The 26,275-nt window shown below is 62.5% G+C and overlaps 1 protein-coding gene across 5 annotated transcripts in view; it reads left to right on the forward strand.

The window, feature by feature from the left end:
• Window positions 1-26,275, forward strand: part of AP3B2 (adaptor related protein complex 3 subunit beta 2) — a 45,572-nt gene that overhangs the window by 11,545 nt on the left and 7,752 nt on the right. Inside the window, exons 2-22 of one of the 5 annotated variants that reach the window (XM_075006630.1) lie at window positions 6,817-6,892; window positions 7,476-7,550; window positions 8,042-8,137; window positions 8,784-8,944; window positions 13,509-13,575; window positions 13,937-14,119; window positions 14,866-15,042; window positions 17,052-17,149; window positions 17,527-17,581; window positions 17,878-17,949; window positions 18,274-18,336; window positions 19,881-20,013; window positions 20,742-20,851; window positions 21,414-21,590; window positions 22,015-22,201; window positions 22,318-22,436; window positions 22,672-22,728; window positions 24,298-24,409; window positions 24,975-25,119; window positions 25,531-25,711; window positions 25,887-25,962. In XM_075006630.1, coding sequence (XP_074862731.1) covers window positions 6,817-6,892; window positions 7,476-7,550; window positions 8,042-8,137; window positions 8,784-8,944; window positions 13,509-13,575; window positions 13,937-14,119; window positions 14,866-15,042; window positions 17,052-17,149; window positions 17,527-17,581; window positions 17,878-17,949; window positions 18,274-18,336; window positions 19,881-20,013; window positions 20,742-20,851; window positions 21,414-21,590; window positions 22,015-22,201; window positions 22,318-22,436; window positions 22,672-22,728; window positions 24,298-24,409; window positions 24,975-25,119; window positions 25,531-25,711; window positions 25,887-25,962 — 2,420 coding nt within the window. Of the gene's footprint in view, window positions 1-6,816; window positions 6,893-7,475; window positions 7,551-8,041; window positions 8,138-8,783; window positions 8,945-13,508; window positions 13,576-13,936; window positions 14,120-14,865; window positions 15,043-17,051; window positions 17,150-17,526; window positions 17,582-17,877; window positions 17,950-18,273; window positions 18,337-19,880; window positions 20,014-20,741; window positions 20,852-21,413; window positions 21,591-22,014; window positions 22,202-22,317; window positions 22,437-22,671; window positions 22,729-24,297; window positions 24,410-24,974; window positions 25,153-25,530; window positions 25,712-25,886; window positions 25,963-26,275 lie in introns of all 5 variants that reach the window. The other 4 variants (XM_075006632.1, XM_075006633.1, XM_075006631.1 and 1 more) reach the window with 4 other exon arrangements.

Consider the following 26,275-nt stretch of genomic DNA (forward strand, 5'->3'; position numbering starts at 1 on the left):
GCGGCACTCCAGTTCGTGCTGGAGTTGTGAATCCCCCTCACTGGGGACCCTGTGTCCACTGAGCTCCCTGCCCCCGAGGAGCTGCGGAAAGCCTGGTACTTGTGCCAGAATTGTCCCCTCAGAGCCAGGACGAGACCCAAAGCAAGGAGCAGGCACCTGGGAAGAGGGCGTTAGGAGGGAAGGTGCCCAGCTCAGCCTGGCCTGCCACCTGAGCGTGGGGGTCTGTGGTTTGGTCCCAGGTTCAGCCCAAGTTTGGGGTCCCATCAGACAACCCCACAAGCGTGGGAGGTTTGGATTGCGGTTTGGCCTGTGCTAGAGACACTTGAGTCTAGTCCCCTCTCCCAGCAATTGAGGGGGACGGGGGGTTGGTTTGGTCCCATCTGCAGGTCTAATTCCTCCATTCCCATTCTCCCACACCCAGCTCCAGGGCTCCTGGGTTGTTGCATGGGCCTTCACCGTCCTTCCTGCGGTGCTGCATTTTGGACAAGCTAGAATCTCTGATGTGTTGGTTTGTGGGTCCCCCCGTCCCCATGTGGGGGGCACTGTAGCGAGAAGGTGGGATGTCTCATCCCAGCCCCAGACCCCTCTCCGCATGCTTAGCTCTCACTCACACTGCTCCTGCTCTGCAAGTCTCCAGCCTCCAAGCTCACAGCACCCTGGGGTGTTCCCTTGCCTGGGAGATTTGCTAGTGCCTGGAAACTCGGGGGCTGCTTTTGGAAAAGGCTAGTTTTGTCCCCATATTTGACCTGTGCCCCTAGAGCTGTGGCTGGCAACCCGTGGCCCGTTGTGGTTCTTGGTGTGTCCCACGAGTTGTTTTATTTATCGTTGTGCGTGTGCCAGGCTGCAGGATAACGCTGGCTTCCAGCCAGGCCGGTTTTGCCCTACAGTAACGTTAAGGTGGGGACGTGCCCGTGAAGCTGGCACACGTGATGTAGATGTGTGCCAGTTACACTCTCTGCTGACGGAGAGAGCTGTGCGCTCGCTCTGCATCCAATCGCAGCGCTGCTAGGGTTACATCAGTGCATCCCGCAAATTCTAGGTATGCCTGTGCGGTTTGCAGAGCTGCCCCGTTCCGCGATGGCACCGGGGTTAGGACAGTCATGCGGCCCCCCGAGGTGAAGGAGGGCCGCTCATGTGGCTCATTCACCAGCTTCGGTTGCCCGGGGCTGGGCTCGGGCGGCTCAGCCATGCCGGTGAAGGGTCGGCTCTCTTGTGGCAAAGCCCTGGGGGGGCTGAATCTGTCCATAGGGCTTTGATGGAAAGCATCCCACAGAGCGGACCGTAGAATCCTGTCCCAGCTGCAGCAGCCCAGGGAACGGGCTGTCCTGTGCTGCGACCAGGGAGTGACTGCTGGATCCAGTGGTGCTGCCGCAGCTGAGACGGGGGCTGGTTTTTGGCTCTCGGCCTGGGGATCCCCCCGGGACGAGCTCAGAGGCCGGGGTGTTGCCACCCCGGGACTGGGTGTGGACTCAGAGGCCACCTCAGGACTGGGAGTGCCGGCCCTGGTGGATTTGAAGAGAGCAAGTGCGAGGTGCCGGGGCGGCCCTGGGCGCTGCAGGTGAGCAGTCCTCACGCTGAGCCCTAGCACTGCGCCCCAGCCCGCTTGGGGGCCAGGGGCTCTATCTCTAAGGCCTCTGCTGAGCCCGCTGCCAACTGGAGTCCGTTACTGAGAGCTCCTGCCCTCTGCTCAGTCCCAGGTTGGGGGCAGGAGGGATCGCGTGCCACAGCCCCTGAGGCCCAGCAAACTCGGCCCATGAGGGACTCCAGTGCCACACGGCCCCGGAGGCTGCTGGGAGGAAGGCCCCTTGCCCCCCGCGCCGTGAGTGTGACCCCAGCCGCCAGGGCCCGTGAATGGAGCCGGTGTAAGAGAAGCCTCACGTTGAGGTTGCCGTGGCAACCCGCCTGGGCTCCTTTTCATGCTGCTCTCCGTGGCTCCCTGCCGGGGATGAATATTTCAGGGCAGCTGCGGGTCGGGTTCCCTGCCAAGGGGGGCAGCTCCTGGGCCTGGCCCAGCTCTGCCCACATCCCGCCCCGGGTTCTGCCGCATGGGGGCGGGGTGCGAGGGGTCAGCTGCAGAGCTGGAGTCGTTTGGGGCTGGGGACCCGCAGCCCCACATCTGCCCTGACCACAGGCTACACAACCTGCATAGGCTCCCATGCTGGAGGGGCCAGCTGTGCTGGGCATGAGGGTCCTTCCCGTGGGGTCGGCGGTTGGGGCTCGGTGAGCAGGGATGGGTTGGGCCGGGCGGGTGGCTGGCCTTGTGCTTGGCATAGGCCTGGACAGTTCTGGCCCATCTCTTCCCAGGTCGGGAACGGGCACCTCATGATGGGGCATAAGACCCTGAACGTCAGACGGTGCCCCAAGCTTCTGCCTGGCCCCAGAACCAAGTGAGAAGAGCCTCCCCTCTCCTTCCCCAGCCGGGCCCTGTGCAGAGTCAGAGGTTGCAACCAGGAGCCTCTCTGGTTTCCCGGGGTCTCAGGTTTCACTGCAGACTGAATTCATTAACAGAGCTGGGAGCCTGGCTTGCCCCTCGCCCCTTTTCTCTCCCTCTGGGGCTGGCTCCCAGCCAGCTTCCTCCCCTGGCCTGGGCCCAGCTCTCTGGCAGCTGAGGTCTGTGGGGTGGGGAGCCCTGAAATTTGGCCTCCTGGTGGATTTTCGTGGGAGACTTGGCACTTGGGCCCCAAGTTTGGTGCTGAACTTCGGGGGTTCAAAACTGGAGCCCCGGAGCAAAATTCCTGGGGATGGGGGGTGAAGGAAGTAGGTCAGGGCAAGCCCTAGGGAATGACTGTGCGGAGAACCTGTAAAGCCAAGCAAACATCATCTGAGCAGCGATAAACCGTGCTCGCGCATCCCTGGGAGTTTGTGCAATACCATGTTTACCTACTTTAATCACACTTGCCACACTAGCCTGCTGTTTGCTGCTGACAAGTGGGGCTGGAGTTTGGAAAGGGAATGACTTACTGCTATTTCCCTGGCATGGCTGCTGTGCTGAACTGAGTGCCCCACTGCTCTCTACCGAGTAGCACAGAGGGCTTAAATGTGTCGTAAGCCCCACTGTGCTGGTAGCAAATGAAGATTCTCCTCTAGCTCTGGCACTAGGCTTTGAAATGAACAGAAGTTGAAAGCCTAATTGCCTTGGAGGATCTGGACTTACGAGCCTGTGTATTTGATAGCGGGGCCTCTGGGACAAGTGGCCGGAGCTGTGGTGGAAATCGCAAATGATTAAAGCCTGTGTCCATGTGTCAGTTGGGCCCTTGTTACACTTGACCCACCGCACCTGTTGCTCTGTGTCTAATGGGTACTAAGTTTATAAGGAACGGGCTGTGTGAATTTGTCAAGAAGAAAGTATGGCAAAGCAGCCTGATTCCTTTCCTTTCTTTGGCAGGGTTACTGGCCTAGTGCCCTGGGGGAAGTGGTAGATGTGATAGATCTTGATTTTTGGCAAGAGTTTTGACACAGTCCCACATGGCAGACTCAGACTCAAACGAAGGAGAAGTTGCCATCACCAGCAACAACCATGACCTCAGCGCCCGTTGGTGTCTGGTGGCTCTCGCACCATTTCCTTCCATCTCTCCCTGTCCGGTGTGGCGTGGCTTTGTTTCTATCGACTAGCTCCGCACCAATCTACTGCATCATCAACCCATTCTCTGTGAGGTCTGCCTCTCCTATTTGAACCGTCCATTATGCCGAATACCAGGGTCTTGATTTTGCGTTAGTCATTCATTCTGCAGATACGCCCAAATAGCTGTAAATTGTTTCGTATAACCTTCTGCAGCAGGTTCTCTTTCAGCTGTATCTTCCTATATACTTCCTTGTTGGCGATCTGCATCCCTCTATTCTTGGGATCTTTCTGTAACAACGCCTCTCGAACATCAATATCTTTCTCTTTGAATCTTCCATTATCACCCCTGTCTCACATTGGTACAAAGTGCTGCTGAGTACACACGTTGTCAAGATGCTCAGCTTCATTCCTAAGCTAATCACTTTGCTTTTCCAGATCTTATCCATCACCTTCAAACTCGCTCGTTTTCACTATTCTAGTTGCTATTGTCTCCTTACAGTCTAGATCATACGTTATGTTGCTCCCCAGATATGTGAACTTCTCTACGTTCTCTAGTTCCATCCCATCAACACTGATCTTTCTTCCTATTTCCTTATCTCCAAATAGCATTGTTCGTAAGCATTCAGTACCGCTTCCCTTCCTCGTCTAGTACCGGCACCGTTTTTGCTAGCTTCTCCTCGTCTTCCTCAGTGATAACTACATCATCCGTGAACCTCAAATTGCTAATTCTCATCCTGTGCACCGATATCCCTTCTACCTGTTCCTTGATCTTGTCCATCATGTGCTCTAGGCGCATGATGAAGATAAGGCAAAGTGGTTTAAATGAAGTTGTCAGGTGGGGTTCAGAACTGGCTGAAAGACCTTCTGTAGTGACTGGTTATCAGTGGTTCACTTTCCAAGTTGGGGGATGTATGTAGTGGTGTCCCGCAAGCGTCAGGCCTGAGTCTGACGCTAGTCAACGACTTGGATAATGGAGTGGAGAGAATGTTTATACAATCAGCAGATGACACCAAGCAGGGAGGGATTACAAGCACTTTGGTGGGCGGGATTAGAATTCAGAATGACCTTGACAAATTGAAGAATTGGTCTGACATCAACCAGATGGAATTCCTTAAAGATGAGTGCGAAGGACTGCGCGTTGGATGGGAAAATCAAACACAAAGCCAAAAAATGGGACTTAACTAGGTAGTAGTACGGCTGGACGGAATCCAGGGGTCATAGTGGATCACAAACGGAATGTAAGTCAACGAGGGGATGCAGTTGTGGAAAAAGGCTAATGCGATTCTGGGTTGTGGTTCCCGGGGTGTTGTATGGACAACACAGGAGGTGATTGCGTGTTGACTCTTGAGAAGAAGACTTGACGACAGCCTTCAACTACGTTAAGGGCTGTTCTAAGGATGACGATGTTCTATTCTTCATGTCCACTGAAGGCAGTGCAAGAGGTGATTGGCACAATCTGAAGCAAACGCAATTTAGGTTAGATGTTAGGAAAAGCTTTAGAACTTGGGGTGGTTAAGTACTGGAACAGTCTTCTGAGGAGGCTGTGGAATCCCCATTGTAGGGGGCTTTGAAAAGTAGGTTAGATAAAACCTGTCTGGGACAGGCTAGGGTTACCTGGCCTAGCCACAGAGCAGGGACAGACCTCTCAAGCCGAGCTGTCCCAACCGTTAATTGTTAATTCTTAAAAATTCATCCCTCATTTCCCACCCAGATTTAGTCTCATTTCTACTCTGGTCCTTGGATCTCATTAAACCTTTGTCCGCTAACAAAGACCCTGTTAGCAAATCCTCATCCCCCACGTGGGTACATAGAGCTGGGTGTGGACAGAGTTCGTTAGAGAGATACTGGGGTCTTGGAAGGATTTGGTTTTCAGCAGTAAATGTCAGTTTCTCCAGACACATACAAACCAATACAAACTGATGCTAATGTAAATGTAGAGAGAGACAATGGAAGAGAACATATTAGAGTTTGGCTTTTAATGCCTGTTTCCTTTGCGTGTTTTGACATGTGACGTTGACCATTTGTTTTAATGGTTATAAAGCTTTAACTTTCCTCTGTTGCCATTAAGTAGTTCTCTGACCTCCCCTATAATTTTCCACAAATGCGAAAATGGAAATAGCTTACCAATGAAGAACGCTATGAAACGCGCACCTCTCTTATCTCTTGAAATGATAATACAATCAAATCGCCTCACTTTTCGACTGTGACCCAGCCGGCCCTTCCCTGGCTCTTGCTGTGTTAAGCAGGCTCAGTTCCTTGTGTCCTGCCTTCTGAGGCCTGTTTGGCTAGCGCCTGTCTCCTGCAGCAAAGCGGCACTTGTGTAATGCCATCTCTGGAGCAGTGGCATGTCCTGCTTTGGCTCACATCTGTTGAGAGCTGTTGCTGCAGCCGGGAAGTGGCTCCGAGGTGCAGTTCTCGGTGGCTGCTCTCCCTGTGGCTATGGCCTTGGCAGGGGGGTGCCTGCTCTAGAAGGGGGAAGGAGGAGGGCTGTGGATGCATAGCCCAGCTGCCAGGACTGGGGGGCGGCGGGGGAGTTAGTGAAAGCTGCTTGCAGCTGTGAGCCTGAATACAAGAGAGGCAAGCGGTGAGAACCCCTCCCCTCCCCATCATAATCCCATCACAAACAGCATCCCCAGCCCACACAGCAGCTGCCCTGCGTTGGGCGAGGCCGAGTCCCTGCTGGGACAGCCAGCGAGGGCGGGATGTGGTATGGCCCTGCCCGGGCTTGCACGCACAGTGCTGCTCTGAGCTGGCCCCTCCCAAGCTGGTGCAGAGGGAGAAAGTGGCTGCTGTGCTCTGTACAGGCTGCCTGGGCCTGGCCCCCGTGCCACAGGTGGGAGGGGGACCAGCTGCAGGAAGGGTTTCCCTGCGCTGCGCTACAGCTACAGGCCTCTGCCCTTACCTGCCCCGGGGAGTCTGGGCCCAGCCGTGCTTTCAGGGTACAGCCTTCCACCACAATGCTGTGGGGGGCTGGTGCTGGCAGGGTTCCCAGGGAGCCTGGATCCAAGGGCAGGGCAGGGCTGGCCCTGCTCCTTACCCTGGCTGGCCCTTGGAGGCGCTGGCCTGATCTTTCATCGCACCCAGGCTCTGGGTCCAAAAGTCTCCCCTCCTCACTGTTAATGGCCTGGCTTCCCCAGGACGGGCGGCTGGGGCGGGGTGTGTGGCGTACGCTGTCGGTGCAGGGGGGGAGAGCCGCCACACCTCGCCTGGCCTGTGCCCGATCAGCTGGTGACAGGACCCCTTGTGACTTGCAGACACGACGACCTGAAGGAGATGCTGGACAGTAACAAGGACTCTCTGAAGCTGGAGGCCATGAAGAGGATCGTGGCTGTGAGTGTCCCTCGCAGGATGCGGGGGGAGGGGCACTGTTATCTCCACCCCCACAGTAACAACACCACTGTGCACCCTGAGCCAGCTGCTGCCACACTGTGCCTCAGTTTCCCCTCTGTGGGGTTCCCCGCCCTGAGGTCACGCCAGGAGTCGGCCTCAGAGCTGGGAACGGAACTCATTCCCCCACCCCCGCCCCCCAGACCCCATTGTTCTGCTGGGCTTCCTGCCATGTAGTAACTCCCCTGGTCCGCTGGTTGTTGCTGCTGGCTGGTGGTCTGCCCTCTCCCGTCCCAGGGGCTCGGAGCAGATCAGGTCTCTGGGTGCTCCTGTCCTCCAGTCGGGTGGGGGGGGGCCCTGGGAGCCCCCCCCCCACTGCTGCTGTCGTCATGGCAGAGTGCTGTGTGCCCCCACACAGCGCTAGCAGGGTTCTGCTTTCTAGCCCACGTGATGGGGGGCCCCTGTGTCTGGACCCGGAGTCCCTGGGTTCTCCCCCCAGTGCTGCTGGATGCGTGCAGGAATCTGACAGCCGGGTGGCAGGCCCTGGGGCTGTGCTGCCGGCTCGCAATCTCTCTGTCATCCCCAGATGATCGCCAGGGGGAAGAACGCCTCGGACCTCTTCCCGGCTGTGGTCAAAAACGTGGCATGCAAGAACATCGAGGTGAGCGCCTCCTTTGGGCCACAGCCACCTGTGAGCCAGCAGGGGGCAGTGGTGGGGGCCAGCACCTGCCTGGGGGCTGCTGGGGGCTTGCCCAGGTCTGATCCGTGTGCATGCGCCAGGGCAGGACGGTGCCCCTGTGCTAAGCAGCAAGTGGCTGCGGTGGCCTGGAAGGCTGTGGTGCCCTGAGGCTGAGCGGCAGGTTGGCCACGTGGGCCAGCAGCCCAGCTCAGCGCTGTAGGAGGCACCACGATCCGGCCCAGACCGCACGGCGGCAGAGAGGGGTCTGGGGGAAGCCGCTGCTCTGGCGCACACGTGCGCAGCAGCACTTTCAGCGGCGCCCGCCCTGTGCTCCACCCCTCGGTGCTCGCAGCCTCTGTCCCCGGCCCCCCGCGCTGGCACGGGTGCAGCCTGGCATGGCACTGGCATAAGGGACGGGGCGGGGGGCTTGGAGCTGAGCTGACGGGCTCAGTCTCTGCCCACCTGTCTGGCAGGTGAAGAAGCTGGTGTATGTCTACCTGGTCCGCTACGCGGAGGAGCAGCAGGATCTGGCCCTGCTCTCCATCTCCACCTTCCAGCGCGGACTGAAGGTCAGGGGCCACCGGCAGAGGGGGCTGGAGAGCCTGGGGGGAGATGCAGCCCCGAGCCGAGGCGGGAGAGGGCTGCCCCACGCGTGGTGCGCCGGCCGCAGAGGTGTAGTGCCGCTGGGGTCACTGCGAGGCTCGGGAGGTGGCGCGTGGGCTTCGCTCCCTTAGCCAGGGGACTCCACGCTCCCCTCACTCCCACACCCGGGCGGGGGCAGTCAAGAAGAAGACACCTCGGGCGTCCTGCTGCTCTGGCCGCCCACAGAAGGAGGCTTGGACGTGCCTCTCTGGCTCCTCCGAAGAGTCGCCCCCGGCACGCCCCACCCCCTGGAAGACTGGCAGGGAGGGGGCAGTTGAGAGGCCAAATGGGGCCTGTTCGGGAAAGTCCCAACTGAGCCGCAGCTGCTGAAGCCTGGACATTTGGGGTCACCCGGGAGCAGCCCCCCTTTCTGTCCTCAGCAAGACCCCCCAGGGTGCTGCACTCTGGGCTCAGCCAGGCAGTGCAGTGCCCACCCATGGGACAGGACCCAGGTTCCTGCTGGCAGCCCTGGCTACCGCTGGGCCCTCCCCCCCGGCCCCCGACACTGAGTCGGGAATAGTGCTCTGCTGAACAGCCTTCCTGGAGCTGCCTCCTTCCCCCGCCCCCTCGCAGGATCCCAACCAGCTGATCCGGGCCAGCGCCCTGCGCGTCCTCTCCAGCATCCGGGTGCCCATCATCGTGCCCATCATGATGCTGGCCATCAAGGAGGCAGCCTCCGACATGTCTCCATACGTGCGCAAGACGGCTGCTCATGCCATCCCCAAGCTGTACAGGTAGGTGGGACAATGGCTGTGTCCCCTGCCCTTCGCCCCCAGCCCCCCTCTGGTCATGCATGCTGGCCTCACTTTGCCCTTGCCTGCATGTGGGGCATCCTTACACCAGTGCACAGCTACCAGATCCCGGCCCCCAAGGCCGCACGATGGAAGACGCAGTGCACAGGGAGGGTGCCGGCGCCCTGGGACCAGTCAGATTGCCTGGGCTCGGTATTCCGGGACTCTGGTTTTGTGCACAGGGCAGCGTGACATTCTGTGCGTGTCACAGACCAGGACAGGGCTCTGTAACCGCCTGCTTTGTGACCTTGTGCCTTGACGCTCTGTTGCTCTGGTGCAGGGCTCTGAACCCAGTAGCAGCCTGCCGGCAGAAAGGTCTCGTATTGGCCTCCACCAGTCTAGTTACTCCTGGCAGGGTGACCCCAAGCAGCTCCATGGGTCCCTACTCCTCCGAGATCCGTCTGCCTGGCTACGTCTACACGTGAAGCCTACATCGAAGTAGACTATTTCGATGTGGCGACATTGAAATAGGCTATTTCGATGAATAACGTTTACACGTCCTCCAGGGCTGGCAACGTCGATGTTGAACATCGACGTTGCGCAGCACCACATCGAAATAGGCGCTGCGAGGGGACGTCTACACGCCAAAGTAGCACACATCGAAATAAGGGTGCCAGGCACAGCTGCAGACAGGGTCACAGGGCGGACTCAACAGCAAGCCGCTCCCTTAAAGGGCCCCTCCCAGACACAGTTGCACTAAACAACACAAGATCCACAGAGCCGACACCTGGTTGCAGACCCTGTGCATGCAGCATGGATCCCCAGCTGCTGCAGCAGCAGCCAGAAGCCCTGGGCTAAGGGCTGCTGCACGCGGTGACCATAGAGCCCCGCAGGGGCTGGAGAGAGAGCGTCTCTCAACCCCTCAGCTGATGGCCGCCATGGTGGACCCTGCTATTTCGATGTTGCAGGACGCGGATCGTCTACACGTGCCCTACTTCGACGTTCAACTTCGAAGTAGGGCGCTATTCCCATCCCCTCATGGGGTTAGCGGCTTCGACGTCTCGCCGCCTAACGTCGATGTTAACATCGAAATAGCGCCCAACACGTGTAGCCGTGACGGGCGCTATTTCGAAGTTAGTGCCGCTACTTCGAAGCAGCGTGCACGTGTAGACACGACACCTGCGTTCCGAGCTGCCGGCCACGGGACTTTTCCCTTTGGCTCGCACCCCTGCGTGGTGAAACCCGCCCTGGCTATCCGCTTGCTTTCCCCCCCAGCCATACACCTGCATGGGGCAAAAATAAACCCCCTAGATTCCAGGGTGCAGGAGGTAGGGAAGTAAAGAGCTGAGTTAGACAAAGAATAACCCGAAGGCCCCAGCTGTACGCTTCTCTGCGAGCTCATCGCCTTCTCCAACACAAGCCTCTTCTTGCCTCCGAGCAGTCTCCCAGGGTGCCCCCTGTCACAGAGGGGTCCCGTGCTTGCTGGGCAGCACCTCCACTCGGATGTCGGCCCTTTATCTCAACCCTGGGGTTTGCAGAGTTTTCCTCTGCTCACGCCATGGTCATTCGTGGTTACGCAGAGCTGGCAAATTCCCTTGTCTTCCTGTCTCCAGACTGGGCTTTGCTTCTCCGTGTCAATGGCTTTCATAGAATCCCAGGGCTGGAAGGGACCTCAGGAGGTCACCTAAGCTGTGTCTACACATGCACGCTACTTCGAAGTAGCGGCACTAACTTCGAAATAGCGCCCGTCGCGGCTACACGCGTCAGGCGCTATTTCGAAGTTAACTTCGATGTTAGGCAGTGAGACGTCGAAGTCGCTAACCTCATGAGGGGATCGGAATAGCGCCCTGTGATGGAGTGGGGGGGGTGCATGTGTGAGTCAGGCTGGATGTCCGAGGCAAGCAGCAGCTCCCAGTGGCTAAGGATGACCCTGGGGCTACAACTGGCAGATAACACCTCTGCCTAAACAAAGAGCAGGGAGGAGCTGAGCTGGGTTTTGAATCGGGGGCGGCAGTTAGAGGGAGGAAAAGGGAGAGCTGGAAGGCAGCCAGCCTGAGGAGGGGGAAAGCTACACCCCAGAGGGGCACCCCTCGGGGTCTTCCCCCCAGGACAGGTTGGAAGGACTGTCTCTGGCGGCTATGCTGTTGCTTCTGTGAGAAACTGGACATCTGTTGCCTAATAAACCTGCTGTTGTGCCTGCTGAGTGAGAGTCTCTCCTGCCAGCGGGCGGGGTGCAGTGCAGGGGGACCCCTGAACCCCATCACACGCCCTACTTCAACATTCAACGTCGAAGTAGGGACTGTGTAGACGATCCGCGTCCCGCAACGTCGAAATTGCCGGGTCCTCCATGGCGGCCATCACCTGGGGGGTTGAGAGATGCTCTCTCTCCAGCCCCTGCGGGGCTCTATGGTCACCGTGGGGAGGAGCCCTTAGCCCAGGGCTTCTGGCTGCTTTTGTGGCAGCTGGGGATCCATGCTGCAGGCACAGGGTCTGCAACCAGTTGTCGGCTCTGTGTATCTTGTGTTGTTTAGTGCAACTGTGTCTGGGAGGGGCCCTTTAAGAGAGCGGCTTGCTGTTGAGTCCTCCCTGTGACCCTGTCTGCAGCTGTGCCTGGCACCCTTATTTCGATGTGTGCTACTTTGGCGTGTAGACGTACCCTCGCAGCACCTATTTCGATGTGGTGCCGCGCAACGTCGAAGTTGAACATCGACGTTGCCAGCCCTGGAGGACATGTAGATGTTATTCATCGAAATAGCCTATTTCGATGTTGCTACATCGAAATAAGCTATTTCGATGTTGGCTTCATGTGTAGACGTAGCCCTAGTCCAGCCCCCTGCTTCAAGCAGGATCAACCCCCACTAAGTCATCCCAGCCAGGACTTTGTCCAGCCCAGACTTAAACCCCTCTAGGGTTGGACATTCCACCTCCTCTTAAGGCGACGCGTTCCAGAGCTTCACCACCCTCCTGGGGAACTTGTTTTCCTAATATCCAACCTACTCCTTCCCCACCGCAACTTCAGACCATTGCCCCTTGTTCTGCCGCCCGTCACCATTGAGAACGGCCTCTCTCCAACCTCTTCGGACATCTCCTCCCGCTGCTTTTCAGGTAGTCGAGGGCTACTGTCTAAACCCCCCTCAGTCCTCTCTTCTGCAGACTAAGTGAGCTCCAGTCCCTCAGCCTCTCCTCACAGGTCGTGTGCTCCAGCCCCCAAATCATTTTTGTTGCCCTCCGCTGGATCCTTGCCAATGCCTCCGCATTCTTGCTATACTGGGGGCCCAGAACTGGACACAGTGCCCCAGATGTGGCCTCACCAGTGCCAAACAAAAGGAATAATATCTTCCCTAGATCTGCTGGAAATGCTCCTCCTAATGCACCCCAATATGCCGTTAGCCGCCTTAGCTACAAGGGCGCACTCACGACTCCTATCTAACGTCTTATCCGTTGTAATCCCCAGCTCGTTTTCTGCAGAACTGCCACTTAGCCACTCGGTCCCCAACCTGTAGCAGTGCTTGGGATTTTGCCATCCCCAGTGCAGGACTCTGCACTTCTCCGTATTGAACCGCCTCAGATTTTTTGGCCTGGTCCTCCCAGTTTGTCTAGGCCCTGTGTCTAGTCCTTTGTTACAGAATTCTGCCGTCCCCGCGGCCTCTGGCAGGGAGTTCCACAGCTCGACTGCGCTGCCTTCACTTTGCTGGCAACCTGCTGCCTCTTGAGCTCATTTCCGGTGCTCCCTATGCACGTTCCCCACAGCGGCCGTGCTGCTGGAGACCCCTCGTATCCCCCTAGCCAGCTCTGTCCCAGGCTGAAAAGTCCCTGTCTTATGAACCCCTCCTCAGAAGGAAGCTGATCCAAACCCCTGTTCCCTTTTGCTGCGCCTCTTCCCGTTGCAGTGTGTCTTGGTGGAGATGAAAACCAAAAAGCAGTCCAGTAGCGCTTTAAAGACTAACAAAACCATTTATGGGGCGATGAGCTTTCGTGGGACAGACCCCCGTCTTCAGACCGTAGCCACACCAGAACAGACTCAATATTTAAGGCACAGATTCCCAAGCACAGTAATCGAGGTGATGTGGCCAGGCTGCACCCCATGGTCCGTGTGTGTGCTAGGGCGGCGGTACGGTTTTCCCATCTGCCCCTTGCCTGGTGCTTCCCAAGCCTCTTAGCTTTTTGGCTGTCATTGTGCATTGAGTGGATGTTGTTGGGTGACGTCAGCTGAGACCAGCAGCCAAACGCTTCTCTGGGGACCTCTCTCTCGTTGGGGCCCAGCTGCTTGCCCTGCAGGGGCGCTCAGACGCGAGCTCTTTGCTGCTTGGGGGCATGGAATGAGGACTGCTCAGCTGTGGGTCATAGGCCCAGCCCTGCGAGCAATGGCTGGAGATTCTCCTTCCCTCTTGGGGCTTTAGGGCCTCGCTGTGGTGTTGCAGAATTGCCCTCGTCCACGCGGGGCAGCAGTGTGGACCCTGCCTCATTCTCTTCCTACACACTACAGCCCTGCCTGCTTCCCTTGTCTCCCCTTTCCCCGGGGGGGGTCTCTCCCAGTACCTCCCCTGGTGCTGACTCTCTCCTGCAGCTTGGATTCAGACCAGAAGGACCAGCTGATCGAAGTGATTGAGAAGCTGCTGGCGGATAAGACCACGGTGAGTGGGCTGTGGGGGCCACGTTCTCCATGTGGGGCGGGGACGGCCGGGCTCTCCCACCCCAGGTTCCAGACAAAGGCCCATCGAATGTGTAGCTGCAGGGTTCCCAGAAGCTGGGTTCTTCAAAGGCCAAGTCCTGCCTGGGATGGGGGAGCTTGAACTAACCCTCGCTGCCTCTGCTTGGCTGGTCCCAGCTCAGGGCTGTGCCCCGTCCGGCAGTGCCTTCAGAGCAGGCTTCTGCTCGGAGCCCCGTCCTGGGGCATTCCCGTGTCCTGGGGCCATGCCGCTGGGGGGACGGATGAGTGGTGCCCCTGGGGCAGATCAGCTCCCCTGCCCACCCCCGGCTCTCCCCCGGCCCCAGCTGGTGGCGGGCAGCGTGGTGATGGCCTTCGAGGAGGTTTGCCCCGAGCGCATCGACCTCATCCACAAGAACTACCGGAAGCTGTGCAACCTGCTGATCGACGTGGAGGAGTGGGGCCAAGTGGTGATCATCAACATGCTGACCCGCTACGCGCGCACCCAGTTCCTCAGCCCCAACCAGAATGTGAGTGAGGCCGCGTGGGGCAGGGGCCGGGGACCCCGGGGCGGCGCGGAGGCGAGTTCGGCCTGGAACAGTGCGGGGAGGGGGGCAGAGTGGCTCAAGGCCCCACAGCGGTTCTGTGGTAGCACCTGGCCCTCCAGACCCTGTGTGGGTGGCTGCGGCACCTCTCAGAGCCACGCGCCCCCGGGCTCCTATGGACGTGGCTCTGGGTGGTGCGCCGGCGGGGACTGGCATATGATGGCAACCCAGTGTCCCGGGACTAGAACAGAGGCGCGCACTGGGAGCGGGTGGGTAACTAGCCTCTGGAGCGTGTGGGCCGGGTAGGGGGACGCAGAGGCTGTACCTGGAGGCAGTGTTCTCCATTGCTGCAGCTTAGCTCAGCCCCACGCTCTGCAGACTTCCTTGGCCAGGGTCTCCAGACCGTGCTCTGTGAGCCAGCCTGGGTGACCAGCGCTCTGCTCTGGAGCATGAAACAGCCCCTAACGCTGTCCTGGGGCTCATGGAGCCTGGCCTGGATCCCCACCCCCTTGTCCTCCCTGAGGGTCTTGTCGCTGCCCTGGGGCTGGCGGGGAGCTCGGTCTGAGCGGCCGCCCCTGAGTCCAGAGCGGAAAAGCCTGACCGGTGCCAGCTCCTGGCTAGGGCCTCCGGCTGGCTCTGCCGGGCTGGGAGCTCTGCCCGGCGCAGGGGGTTGCTGAGGCGGAGTTAGGGCTTCGCCTCCCCTCCCAGCGCCCCCTCGCTGTGCCCGGCAGGAGTCCCTGCTGGAGGAGAACCCGGAGAAGGCCTTTTACGGCTCTGACGAGGAGGAGGCCAAGGAGGACAAACCAGATGCTGCCTCCCTGGTGAAGCGCAAGCCCTACGTGATGGACCCCGACCACCGGCTGCTGCTGCGCAACACCAAGCCTCTGCTGCAGAGCCGCAATGCTGCGGTGAGAGCCTGAGCCCTCACCCTGCCCCCCCCGGGCTGCAGAGCCGCAACGCTGCAGTGAGAGCCTGAGCCCTCACCCTGCCCCCCCCCGGGCTGCAGAGCCGCAACGCTGCGGTGAGAGCCTGAGCCCTCACCCTGCCCCCCCCGGGCTGCAGAGCCGCAACGCTGTGGTGAGAGCCTGAGCCCTCCCCCCGGGCTGTAGAGCCGCAACGCTGCAGTGAGAGCCTGAGCCCTCACCCTGCCCCCCCCGGGCTGCAGAGCCGCAACGCTGCGGTGAGAGCCTGAGCCCTCACCCTGCCCCCCCCCGGGCTGCAGAGCCGCAACGCTGCGGTGAGAGCCTGAGCCCTCACCCTGCCCCCCCCCGGGCTGCAGAGCCGCAACGCTGCGGTGAGAGCCTGAGCCCTCACCCTGCCCCCCCCCGGGCTGCAGAGCCGCAACGCTGCGGTGAGAGCCTGAGCCCTCACCCTGCCCCCCCCCGGGCTGCAGAGCCGCAACGCTGCGGTGAGAGCCTGAGCCCTCACCCTGCCCCCCCCGGGCTGCAGAGCCGCAACGCTGCAGTGAGAGCCTGAGCCCTCACCCTGCCCCCCCCCGGGCTGCAGAGCCGCAACGCTGCGGTGAGAGCCTGAGCCCTCACCCTGCCCCCCCCCCGGGCTGCAGAGCCGCAACGCTGCGGTGAGAGCCTGAGCCCTCACCCTGCCCCCCCCCCCCGGGCTGCAGAGCCGCAACGCTGCGGTAAGAGCCTGAGCCCTCACCCTGCCCCCCCCCCGGGCTGCAGAGCCGCAACACTGCGGTAAGAGCCTGAGCCCTCACCCTGCCCCCCCCCCCGGGCTGCAGAGCCGCAACGCTGCGGTGAGAGCCTGAGCCCTCACCCTGCCCCCCCCCGGGCTGCAGAGCCGCAACGCTGCAGTGAGAGCCTGAGCCCTCACCCTGCCCCCCCCGGGCTGCAGAGCCGCAATGCTGCGGTGAGAGCCTGAGCCCTCACCCTGCCCCCCCCCGGGCTGCAGAGCCGCAACGCTGCGGTGAGAGCCTGAGCCCTCACCCTGCCCCCCCCCACCCGGGCTGCAGAGCCGCAACGCTGCGGTAAGAGCCTGAGCCCTCACCCTGCCCCCCCCCCGGGCTGCAGAGCCGCAACACTGCGGTAAGAGCCTGAGCCCTCACCCTGCCCCCCCCCCCGGGCTGCAGAGCCGCAACGCTGCAGTGAGAGCCTGAGCCCTCACCCTGCCCCCCCCCCCGGGCTGCAGAGCCGCAACGCTGCGGTGAGAGCCTGAGCCCTCACCCTGCCCCCCCCCGGGCTGCAGAGCCGCAACACTGCGGTGAGAGCCTGAGCCCTCACCCTGCCCCCCCCCCGGGCTGCAGAGCCGCAGTGAGCACCCAACCCCTGCCCCCCGTAGCGCTGCAATGCTGAGGTGAGTCCCCAGCCCCCTCACACACACCCCCCACTGCCCAGCGCCACAACACTCCCCACCCCAGCACTACCTGCCCCCCCACCCCGATTTCCCCACCCCCTCGGCTGCAGCACCACAGTGAGCCCCCAAATGCCACAGTGAAGCGCCCCCACCTTGTGGAGACACAGCACCCTGGGGAGCCCCCCAACCAAGGAGCTGCAGTGCCGTGATGGCCACCGCCCCCCTGCTACGGAGCTGCAGTTACGTAACTCCCCGCACCCCCAGCAGCACCACTCCGCTGCCCCGTACCCAGGAGCCCCTCCGCAGCACTTCCCTGGTGCCTGAAGTGTGAGGCACGGGCGGGCTGGCTGGGCAGGCGCCCCAGGAAGGGAGCCATGGGCACCATGTCCCTGGGGAGCGCCAGCTGAGCTGTCCTGCGTTGCCCCGAGCTCAGCAAGCCCTGGCCCGGCTGGCTGTGGGCAGGACAGTGCTGCCCCAGGGAGCGCCCACCCGGGAAGGAGCAGCATACCGACGATGGGACGCTTGTCTCCCCGGCCTGCAGGGCCTGGCCCATTGCTCAGTGCTCTCCCCTGACTTCCTGTCTCGTCTCTCTCCCTCCGCGCAGGTGGTGATGGCCGTGGCTCAGCTCTACTTCCACCTGGCCCCCAAGGCCGAGGTCGGGGTCATTGCCAAGGCGCTGGTCCGTCTCCTGAGGAGCCACAGGTCTGCAAACCCCTCAGCACCTCTCCCTGCGCTCTGCTCACCCCGCAGCCCCCGTCCTGCCCTCTGGCAGCGCCAGAGCTCCCTTCCATGGCGCGTTCCGCGAGGCCGGCGGTGAGGGCTGGGGCCCTGCGCAGAGCCACAGAGCTGCTCTGCTGGCTCACCCCGTCGCGGGAGCAGGGACGTCTCTCAGACGGACAAATCAGTGCAGCCCGGTGGGCAGAGAGCCCAGAAACGGCCCGTACCAGGGCGGAGGGAAGGGATGAGTTTGGCCCAGAATGGGTCCAGCGGAGGGATGGTGTAAGAGCAGCGTGGGGCGCGGCTCCTCCGGGACCTGCTCCTCCCGGCCCGGCTGACTGCTCTCCTCTCTTTCCCGGCAGCGAGGTGCAGTACGTCGTGTTGCAGAACGTGGCCACCATGTCCATTAAGCGGCGTGTGAGTTCCTGGTTCCGTGCCCTGGAGCCGTTGCCCTTTGGGGCTGGGGCGGGGCTGCCGGGGGCGGGGGTTTGGGGCTGGCCCATTCCAGGGCCACGTGTGGGGACCGTGGGAAGTCACATCAGTCTAGTCCCCCGTGGAACAAAGCAGCAGTCTGTCTGGGCACGTAGCCACTCTCCAGCAGGGGCCAGTGCTACCCCCATGCACTTGGCCCGTTGCCCTGTTCCCCACTGACTGTGGCTGGCACCCAGTGGGGTGGGTACCTGGGGGCTGCTAACGTGGCTTTGCACCGGCAGGGCATGTTCGAGCCGTACCTGAAGAGCTTCTACATCCGATCTACAGACCCCACCCAGATTAAGATCCTCAAGGTGAGTCAAACCCGCAGGGTGACCGGAGCCATGTTCCCAGCATGGCAACCCCTCCGCTCACCCCAGGCACCCAACCCCCTGCCATGGGCCAGTTCCTGTCCCCCAGTGATACTGCCTTTGCCCCTAAGTGCCGTCTGGTCCGCAGAGCCCCACGGGCAGCTCCGTGTGACACCGCCTCCCCGAGCCTCGCACCTGGAATCTGGCTCCTCCCATGTGCCCCAGGTGCAGGATCGGCTGTGTGGGGCTGGTCTCTCTGGGCACGTGTTGCGGTGGGGAGTTGTGGGGGACCCTCCTCTCTCACGCCTGTGTCTTTCTCCCCTCCAGCTGGAAGTTCTCACCAACCTCGCTAATGAAACCAACATCTCCACGGTCCTGCGGGAGTTCCAGGTACTCGGGGGCGGGGCCGGGGGCAGACATGAAAGCACGTCAGGGGAGATGGAGTTGGGTGTAGCCAGTGAAGGGGAGGGGCTTATGGTTCAGCATGCACACGCCTCGATTGCCTCCCCAGTGGTGGGCAAGGGGAGAACTCTTCACAGCCTGGCGGGGAGCAACTGGCTTCTCCTGCGAGCCCAGAGCTTTGGGGATGTCTCCTCTTCACCGGCCATTGGGAGCTGTACCCAGTGCCAGAGCTGGGTAGGAAATGCCCTTGGGGTGGCAGGGGGAAGCGATGGAAAATGGAATATTGCAATTTCGAAAGCTGTGCCTCACGGGAGTTGTAGTCCAGCCGTCGCAGGCGCCCATTCGCCTGCCTTTGCTGGATTCCCCGGTGAGCCTACATTTCCCAGGATGCACCTCAGAGGGGGAGGTCCTGCAATGCATCATGGTTAGAGCCCTGCCAGAATTTACCGTTTTTGGTTGATTTCACATTTTGGGTTTTACGAGTCGCAGATGTCTCAGGGCGCTATAGCTGGGGGAGTCCTGACCCCCAAAGGAATTGCGGGGCGTGGGGGGTCACAAGCGTATTGAAGGAGGGGTTGAGTGCAGCTACTCTGACTTCTGTGCAGTTGCTGCTGCGGTTCTGCATTCAAAACTATGCACCCGCCCAAGTCCCCAGCTCCCCGAACGTAACCTGGTGACCCCCTTGCAACACCCTGGTGGGTCAGGCCCCCCAGGGTGAGAAGTGCAGCTCTGCCGCATGGCCGCTCCAAACGCCTGCAAAGCCCAGATTTCACGGTCCGTGATGGGCTTCTCGCGGCTGTGAGTTTGGTGAGGCCCTAACCGTGGGAGATGGCCGGGGCCTGGCCCTGCAGTGCCCATGGCAGCTTAGTGCTTTGGGTCCGGGTGTTTTGGTTCCCAGACGGAGCACGCACCTTTCCCAGGGAAAGCAGAGACGGCTTTGGGGGGTATCTGTGGCCAGCCCTACCCGGCCCTGGGGCCGGCTGGCTCTCTGAGGCCTGGCAGTGGCTGTTTCGCAGTTAAACACCAGGGGGGCTGGGAGCAGGTTGCTGGGTCCAAGCCCGCCCCACTTCATTCGCAAAGCCCAGTTTAGTTTCTAGCGTGTCTTTGGCCCCGGCCCTGCCCCCACTCCCTGGGTTTGGAGAGTGGGCCTCGAGTCACGGCCCGGGGCAAGCAGCCAGGGCGGTCTGCGATGAGCCGGGGGAGCAGGTAAACTCCTTGGGGTGCCTGTACACGGCCACTTAGGGGGCCTGATCCTGGGCTGGGCCTCTCTGTGCCACTGGGATCTATGTAAGTGGCTAATAGTCTGCGGGATGGATTTCCCTGACACAGGGAGGACTCTTCCCCTGGGCAGGGCACGAGGAACACCCCAGCCTCTCAGGCCCTGGTTCCAGTCACAGGCTGGGGGAGAACCAGGCTTCCCAGACAGCCTCGCGCCCCGAGTGCGGCCGCGGGGAGTCACCCTGCTTAGTGGGTGCCCCCGTGGTCCGCTCCCAGCACCTGCCGGCAAAGCTGCCACGCCTCTTCTCTCGCAGACCTACATCCGGAGCATGGACAAGGACTTTGTGGCTGCCACCATCCAGGCCATCGGGCGCTGCGCCACCAACATCGGGAAGGTCCGAGACACCTGCCTGAACGGCCTGGTGCAGCTTCTGTCCAACAGGGACGGTGAGAGTTTGCGGCCTGGGGGCACCAGGGGGCCATGGGCTGTGTGCGCCGTGGTGCCTTTCAGGGGGTGGTGATGTTCAGCAGTCGAAGACACCTCAGCGTGTGGTTCTGTGGTGGTGCGCATGGAAGGTACACACGCCACCCAGGCGCAGGAAACACGGGGGGGAACGCGCAGGCGGAGGAGCTGCTGGCCCCAGAGCTGGCTGTGGCCAAGGCCGAGCAGTGCAGGGGTGGGGGCGTGTCTGTGCTTACAGCTGGCGGGCGGGGGGGTGGATCTCTGCTCCCCCGGCGCGGGCCGTAGCCAGGCCCCTGGCGGAGCAGGGGAGGCGGGGTGACTCCCTGCACTCACGGGCTGGTGGGGATCTCTGCTCCCCTGGCGCGGGCCGTAGCCAGGCCCCTGGCGGAGCAGGGGAGGCGGGGTGACTCCCTGCACTCACGGGCTGGTGGGGATCTCTGCTCCCCTGGCATGGGCTGTAGCCAGGCCCCTGGCGGAGCAGGGGAGGCGGGGTGGCTCCCTGCACTCACGGGCTGGTGGGGATCTCTGCTCCCCTGGCGCGGGCTGTAGCCAGGCCCCTGGCGGAGCAGGGGAGGCGGGGTGGCTCCCTGCACTCACGGGCTGGTGGGGATCTCTGCTCCCCTGGCGTGGGCCGTAGCCAGGTCCCTGGCGGAGCAGCGGAGGGGGGCGGCTCCCTGCACTCACGGGCTGGTGGGCGTCTCTGCTCCCCCAGAGCTGGTGGTGGCCGAGTCTGTGGTTGTCATTAAGAAGCTGCTGCAGATGCAGCCCTCTCAGCACAGCGAGATCATCAAGCACATGGCCAAGCTGACGGACAACATCCAGGTGTGTCTGGGCTCGGGGCCCAGCCGCTCCCGCCTCCGCGGGGCTGGGGGCTCCAGCTGTAGGGGGGGGAGACGTGGAGGGGGCTGTGCCCCCAGGGAGGAGTGGGGGTTAGTTCAGGGGGACCCATGGAGCCCAGAGCTGCTTCCCCTGTGGATGTGCTGCTGCCCGTCTCCCCGTACCAGGTCCCTACCCAGGGGTGCTGCACTCAGTGTCTGGGTCCCCTGCTCCTGAGCACCCCGGACTTGGATCTCCTGGGCCATGGGGGGCAGGACCTGGTGGGCTCAGGCCCCCTGCAGGAAGGAGCAGCCATGCTTGGCAAACTGCCAGCAGACCCTCAGCAGGACCCTGGCCTGGCTGCTGCCAGGGTTGGGCACCACCAGGCTCCCAACAGAGCGTGTCCTGGCAGGGAGGGTGCCCCACAGGCCAGCCGGAGCTCCCCCCGACAGGCACAGACCACGCTGCGCTCGCCTCGGCTCTGGGGGCCCCCAGCCCCGCTGAGACGCCTGTGGAGCTTGTCCTGGCTGGGACGCGAGAGCTGAGAGGGACTTTGGCCTGGCTGCAGGTGCCCATGGCCCGGGCCAGCATCCTCTGGCTCATCGGCGAGTACTGCGAGCACGTGCCCAAGATCGCACCCGACGTGCTGCGTAAGATGGCCAAGTCCTTCACCGGCGAGGAGGACATCGTCAAGCTGCAGGTCATCAACCTGGCGGCCAAGCTCTACCTGACCAACTCCAAGCAGGTAGGGCCGGGCGGGCAGGGGGGCCAGGGAGCGAGCAGAGACCCTGCTCTCGCCGCCCGGCTGGGCATCACACAGGCACTTAGCACAGGGCTGGCAGAGCCTGAGGCCCTGCCGTGGCTTCCCCCACCTGCTGGCAGGAGCCCGTGCCCGGCTCCCCGCACACTGCAGGGCTGGCCAGTTCCATCCATCCCAGACACCGGTGCTGGGCGCACTGGGGTAGGGGCACAGCCATGCCCGGGCCCCTGTGCTGTGTGAAACACCCCAGCTGGCCAGGCCTGCCCGCTGAGGCCGGGTGCGTGGAAGGCACTCAGCACCTTGCTGGATTGGGCGCACAGCCCATGTGCGCAGAGCCCGGGCCACGGTTGCCCCCCTTGGGCAGGGGAGGGGCCCAGGCAGGGGCTGAGCGCACGGCGTGTCACTGCAGAGCAAGCTGCTGACCCAGTACGTGCTGAACCTGGCCAAGTACGACCAGAACTACGACATCCGGGACCGGGCCCGCTTCATCCGCCAGCTCATCGTGCCCACCGAGAAGAGCGGTGCCCTCAGCAAGTACGCCAAGAAGCTCTTCCTGGCCCAGAAGCCTGCCCCCATCCTGGAGTCCTCCTTCAAAGGTGCAGCCGGGGGAGCTGCTGGTTCCCCCAGGGCGGGCGGCACACAGCGCTGGCTGGGCCTGGCTGGGGAGTGGGGCCGGGCCGGCTGCATCCTGAACCCTCCCCTCCTGCTGCAGATCGGGACCATTTCCAGCTGGGCTCCCTCTCTCACCTCCTCAACGCCAAGGCGGTGGGCTACCAGGAGCTCCCCGACTGGCCGGACGAAGCTCCCGACCCCTCCGTGCGCAATGTGGAGGTACCGTGCCAGCGGGGGGCTCTGGGGACAGGGCCTCGGCTGAGCCCTGGGCATATGGCTGTGCTGCCCACAGCCTCAGCCTCAGGGGCCCTGGTCTCTGCAGCCAAGCTCTGGGCAGCTCCCAGGCGGGCAGGAAGGGGGTGGTTCTGTCCTGGTGCCTAGGACAGGATGCACTGGGGGGCAGACCCCTGTCAAGTCGCTCTGCTCCTGTGACAGCCATCTCCCTCGTTTGCAGGAAGAAACCATCTTCCCCACTGAAAGCCACATCGGGCTGCTGGGAGAGCTCAGAGAGGTGGCTCCTCTGTGTGTGTGTGTGTGTGTGTGTGTGTGTGTGTGTGGTGCTGGTGCCTGTCCCCTCTCGCTTTCCCCCGCCAGCGCTACGGGGTGTGTGTGTGTGTGTGTGTGTGTGGTGCTGGTGCCTGTCCCCTCTCGCTTTCCCCTGCCAGCGCTACGTGTGTGTGTGTGTGTGTGTGTGTGTGTGTGTGTGTGTGTGGTGCTGGTGCCTGTCCCCTCTCGCTTTCCCCCGCCAGCGCTACGGGGGGGTGTGTGTGTGTGTGTGTGTGTGTGGTGCTGGTGCCTGTCCCCTCTCGCTTTCCCCCGCCAGCGCTACGTGTGTGTGTGTGTGTGTGTGTGTGGTGCTGGTGCCTGTCCCCTCTCGCTTTCCCCCGCCAGCGCTACGGGGTGTGTGTGTGTGTGTGTGGTGCCTGTCCCCTCTCGCTTTCCCCCGCCAGCGCTACGGGGTGTGTGTGTGTGTGTGTGTGTGTGTGTGTGGTGCCTGTCCCCTCTCGCTTTCCCCCGCCAGCGCTACGGGGGGTGTGTGTGTGTGTGTGTGTGTGTGTGGTGCTGGTGCCTGTCCCCTCTCGCTTTCCCCCGCCAGCGCTACGGGGGGCGGGGGTGTGTGTGGTGCCTGTCCCCTCTCGCTTTCCCCCGCCAGCGCTACGGGGGGTGTGTGTGTGTGTGGTGCTGGTGCCTGTCCCCCTCGCTTTCCCCCGCCAGCGCTACGGGGGGTGTGTGTGTGTGGTGCTGGTGCCTGTCCCCTCTCGCTTTCCCCCGCCAGCGCTACGGGCGTGTGTGTGTGTGTGTGTGTGTGTGTGGTGCCTGTCCCCTCTCGCTTTCCCCCGCCAGCGCTACGGGCGTGTGTGTGTGTGTGTGTGTGTGTGTGTGTGGTGCCTGTCCCCTCTCGCTTTCCCCCGCCAGCGCTACGGGGGGTGTGTGTGTGTGTGGTGCTGGTGCCTGTCCCCTCTCGCTTTCCCCCGCCAGCGCTACGGGCGTGTGTGTGTGTGTGTGTGTGTGTGTGTGTGTGTGTGGTGCCTGTCCCCTCTCGCTTTCCCCCGCCAGCGCTACGGGCGTGTGTGTGTGTGTGCGTGTGCGTGTGCGCGCGCGCTGGCCTTTCCCTACAGAGCCTGACACCTCAGCAGAGAGCAACCGTCAGACCCACATCTCCGCCCCCAAGCCCCCGCCTGCGTGCAGATTAAACTCCTCACTCGCGGGGGCCTAAAGCTGGGCCAGGCCGAGTGTGCGCTGTACGTGCTCGTGGGTAGCTCAGAGCCCTGCCGGGCCTGGCCACTCGCTGCTGGGAGGCCCACCCCCGAGGGAGAAGGCTGGTGAGCGTGGTGCTGAGCGAGAAGACGTGCGAGGGCCGTGCGTCACCGGGGACGCCCCCTCCAGGACAGAGCCCCCCCATAGTAGTGCCCCAGGGGAGATTTCCGTGGGAATCCAGCCGTCCATTGCTGCAGAGTCCCTTTGGAGGGCCCTGAGCGCTGCCACCTCCTCTCCTTGGGGCAGGCCTCCTGTAGGGGGATCGGCACGGCCCCTGCAGCCGGCGCGCCCCTCAGCTCCCCCCCGCTCCACTCCCGTGCAGGTTCCCGAGTGGACCAAGTGCACCAGCCGGGAGAGGAGGAAGGAGAAGGTGGAGAAACCATTCTACTCGGATTCGGAGGGGGAGTCCGGGCCCACGGAGTCTGCGGACAGCGGTGAGGTACCGGCTGGCGCTGTGCCGGGCTCTGCTGCTGCGTTACCTGCCGGTGTGACACTGAGCACTGGTGCTCACCGCGTGGGGGAGCCGTGCAATCAGCTCCTTGCTGCCGCTCACCTGAGCCACACAATCTGTTGCCTTCCTGGCAGCGGGGAGCCCCGGCGGCAGCACCCCCCAAGCAGGGAATAGGATGTGTCGGAGCGGCGAAGGGCCAGGCCCTGCCGGAGCTGCTCTGCTCTACGTCAGGCAGCGTCCCCCAGCCCAGCCCAGGCGGGGCGGGAAGGGCTGTGCTGAGACGGGCGTCCTTCCCGCCAGAAAAGGCCCAGGGCGCACAGTGCTGTCTGGAGGGTCCCTCCCAGGCTATTCAGGGGAGCGGGCACGTGGGAATGACCCCCTTCTGTCCCCTCCGCAGCGTGCCAGCTGGGGAGCCCCTGGCCCCGGCCGTGTCACCCCTGGGAGCGAAGGATCTAGTGCCTGGGGTAGGGTGGCAGCCGGCGGGGGGCTCGTGGTGGGGAGCTGGGTTCAGACTGGCCGTGCAGACACAGCGCCTCTCTCCCACCCAGAGCCGGAATCCGTCAGCGAGTCGGACAGCGAGAGCAGTGGGGGCAGCAGCAGCAGCGAGAGCAGCTCCGACTCGGGAAGCCAGGCCGGGGAGAGCGGAGACCAGTCGGAGGAGAAGAGGAAGAAGAAGAAGAAGGGGAAGGAAGGGCCCCGCAAAGCCTGCCTGGAGAGCGCCGGGAGGTACCCCGGGCTGGGCCGGGGGCGGGGGTCCCCCAAGCTGCAGCGCAGGGCAGGGGTGCCACCAGCCAGCCTTGGGAGGACTACAGCCCATCCCACCACCACAGTCGCCTGTGTCCTTTCCTTTGGCTGGGGTGCCAGCCAGGGATCCCAGCTAGAGCAGCGCCAGCAGGGGAGAGTGCAGGCGTGCTGGGCATGGGGCGGGCATACGGGGGTGATGTCACCCCAGCTCTGCACAGCGACTGTCCTGCCAGACGCACCTCGGTCTGAGCCAGCCATCTCCGAGCATATAAATTAGCCCCGGTAGCTGGTGCCCCTGCAGTCCTTGGGGTGTTGGAGGATGGGTGTGGTGCCCTGTGTCTCACCCTGTCCTTCCCCCAGCGAGGAGGAGGAGGAGCGGGGGAAGAAGGGGAAGAAGAAGAAGACGCAGCCCGATGGGAAGGGGGGTGCTGAGTCCTCGTGGGAGGAGGGCAGCGCCTCGGAGAGCAGCTCCTCTGAGTCGGACTCAGGCTCCGAGGCAGAGGAGTCCCAGTCGGAGCCAGACAGCAAGAGGCGAGCCACGGTGAGGAGCTGGGCGGGGAGCAGGGGGCGGCTCGCTGATCCGGGCCACCTGCCCAGCAGAGAGGCAGCCCCGGGCACTGTGCTGGGACTCAGCTCCTGCCCATCTCTGAGCCCCCAGCGCCGGGCCCTCAGCTCCTCTCCTAGCCTCACCCGGCCCCGGCGCTCTGCTTTTGCAGCCTCCCAGCAGCAAACCTGCCCCAAAGGCCACCAGAAAAGGGACCAAGGAGATCTCCTTGCTGGACCTGGATGACTGTAAGTGTTGCCGCCGTACAGCCCTGCCCCGCAGCAGCCCCGCTGCACCCTGGGGCAGGAGAGAGTTAGGGATCGTCCCTTGACGCCTTCCCCCCCATCTTGCCTTTGCCCTGCGGCCATTTCTTCACCTCCCTGTTGGTGGCTGTAGCTGAGAAGCTGGGTTTTTACCAACTGGCTTGCAGGGTGTGCCCACATCTCCCCGGGAACTCAGGAGAGCTGAGATCTAGCCCCAGCTCTGCCGCTGGCCTGACGGGCAAGCTTGGCCGCGTCACTTCCCTGCCACGTGCCTCAGTTTCCCCATCTGTAAGAGGGG

Source organism: Carettochelys insculpta, chromosome 12 (assembly GCF_033958435.1).
Source record: "Carettochelys insculpta isolate YL-2023 chromosome 12, ASM3395843v1, whole genome shotgun sequence".
In the NCBI taxonomy this organism is placed as follows: Eukaryota; Metazoa; Chordata; order Testudines; family Carettochelyidae; genus Carettochelys; species Carettochelys insculpta.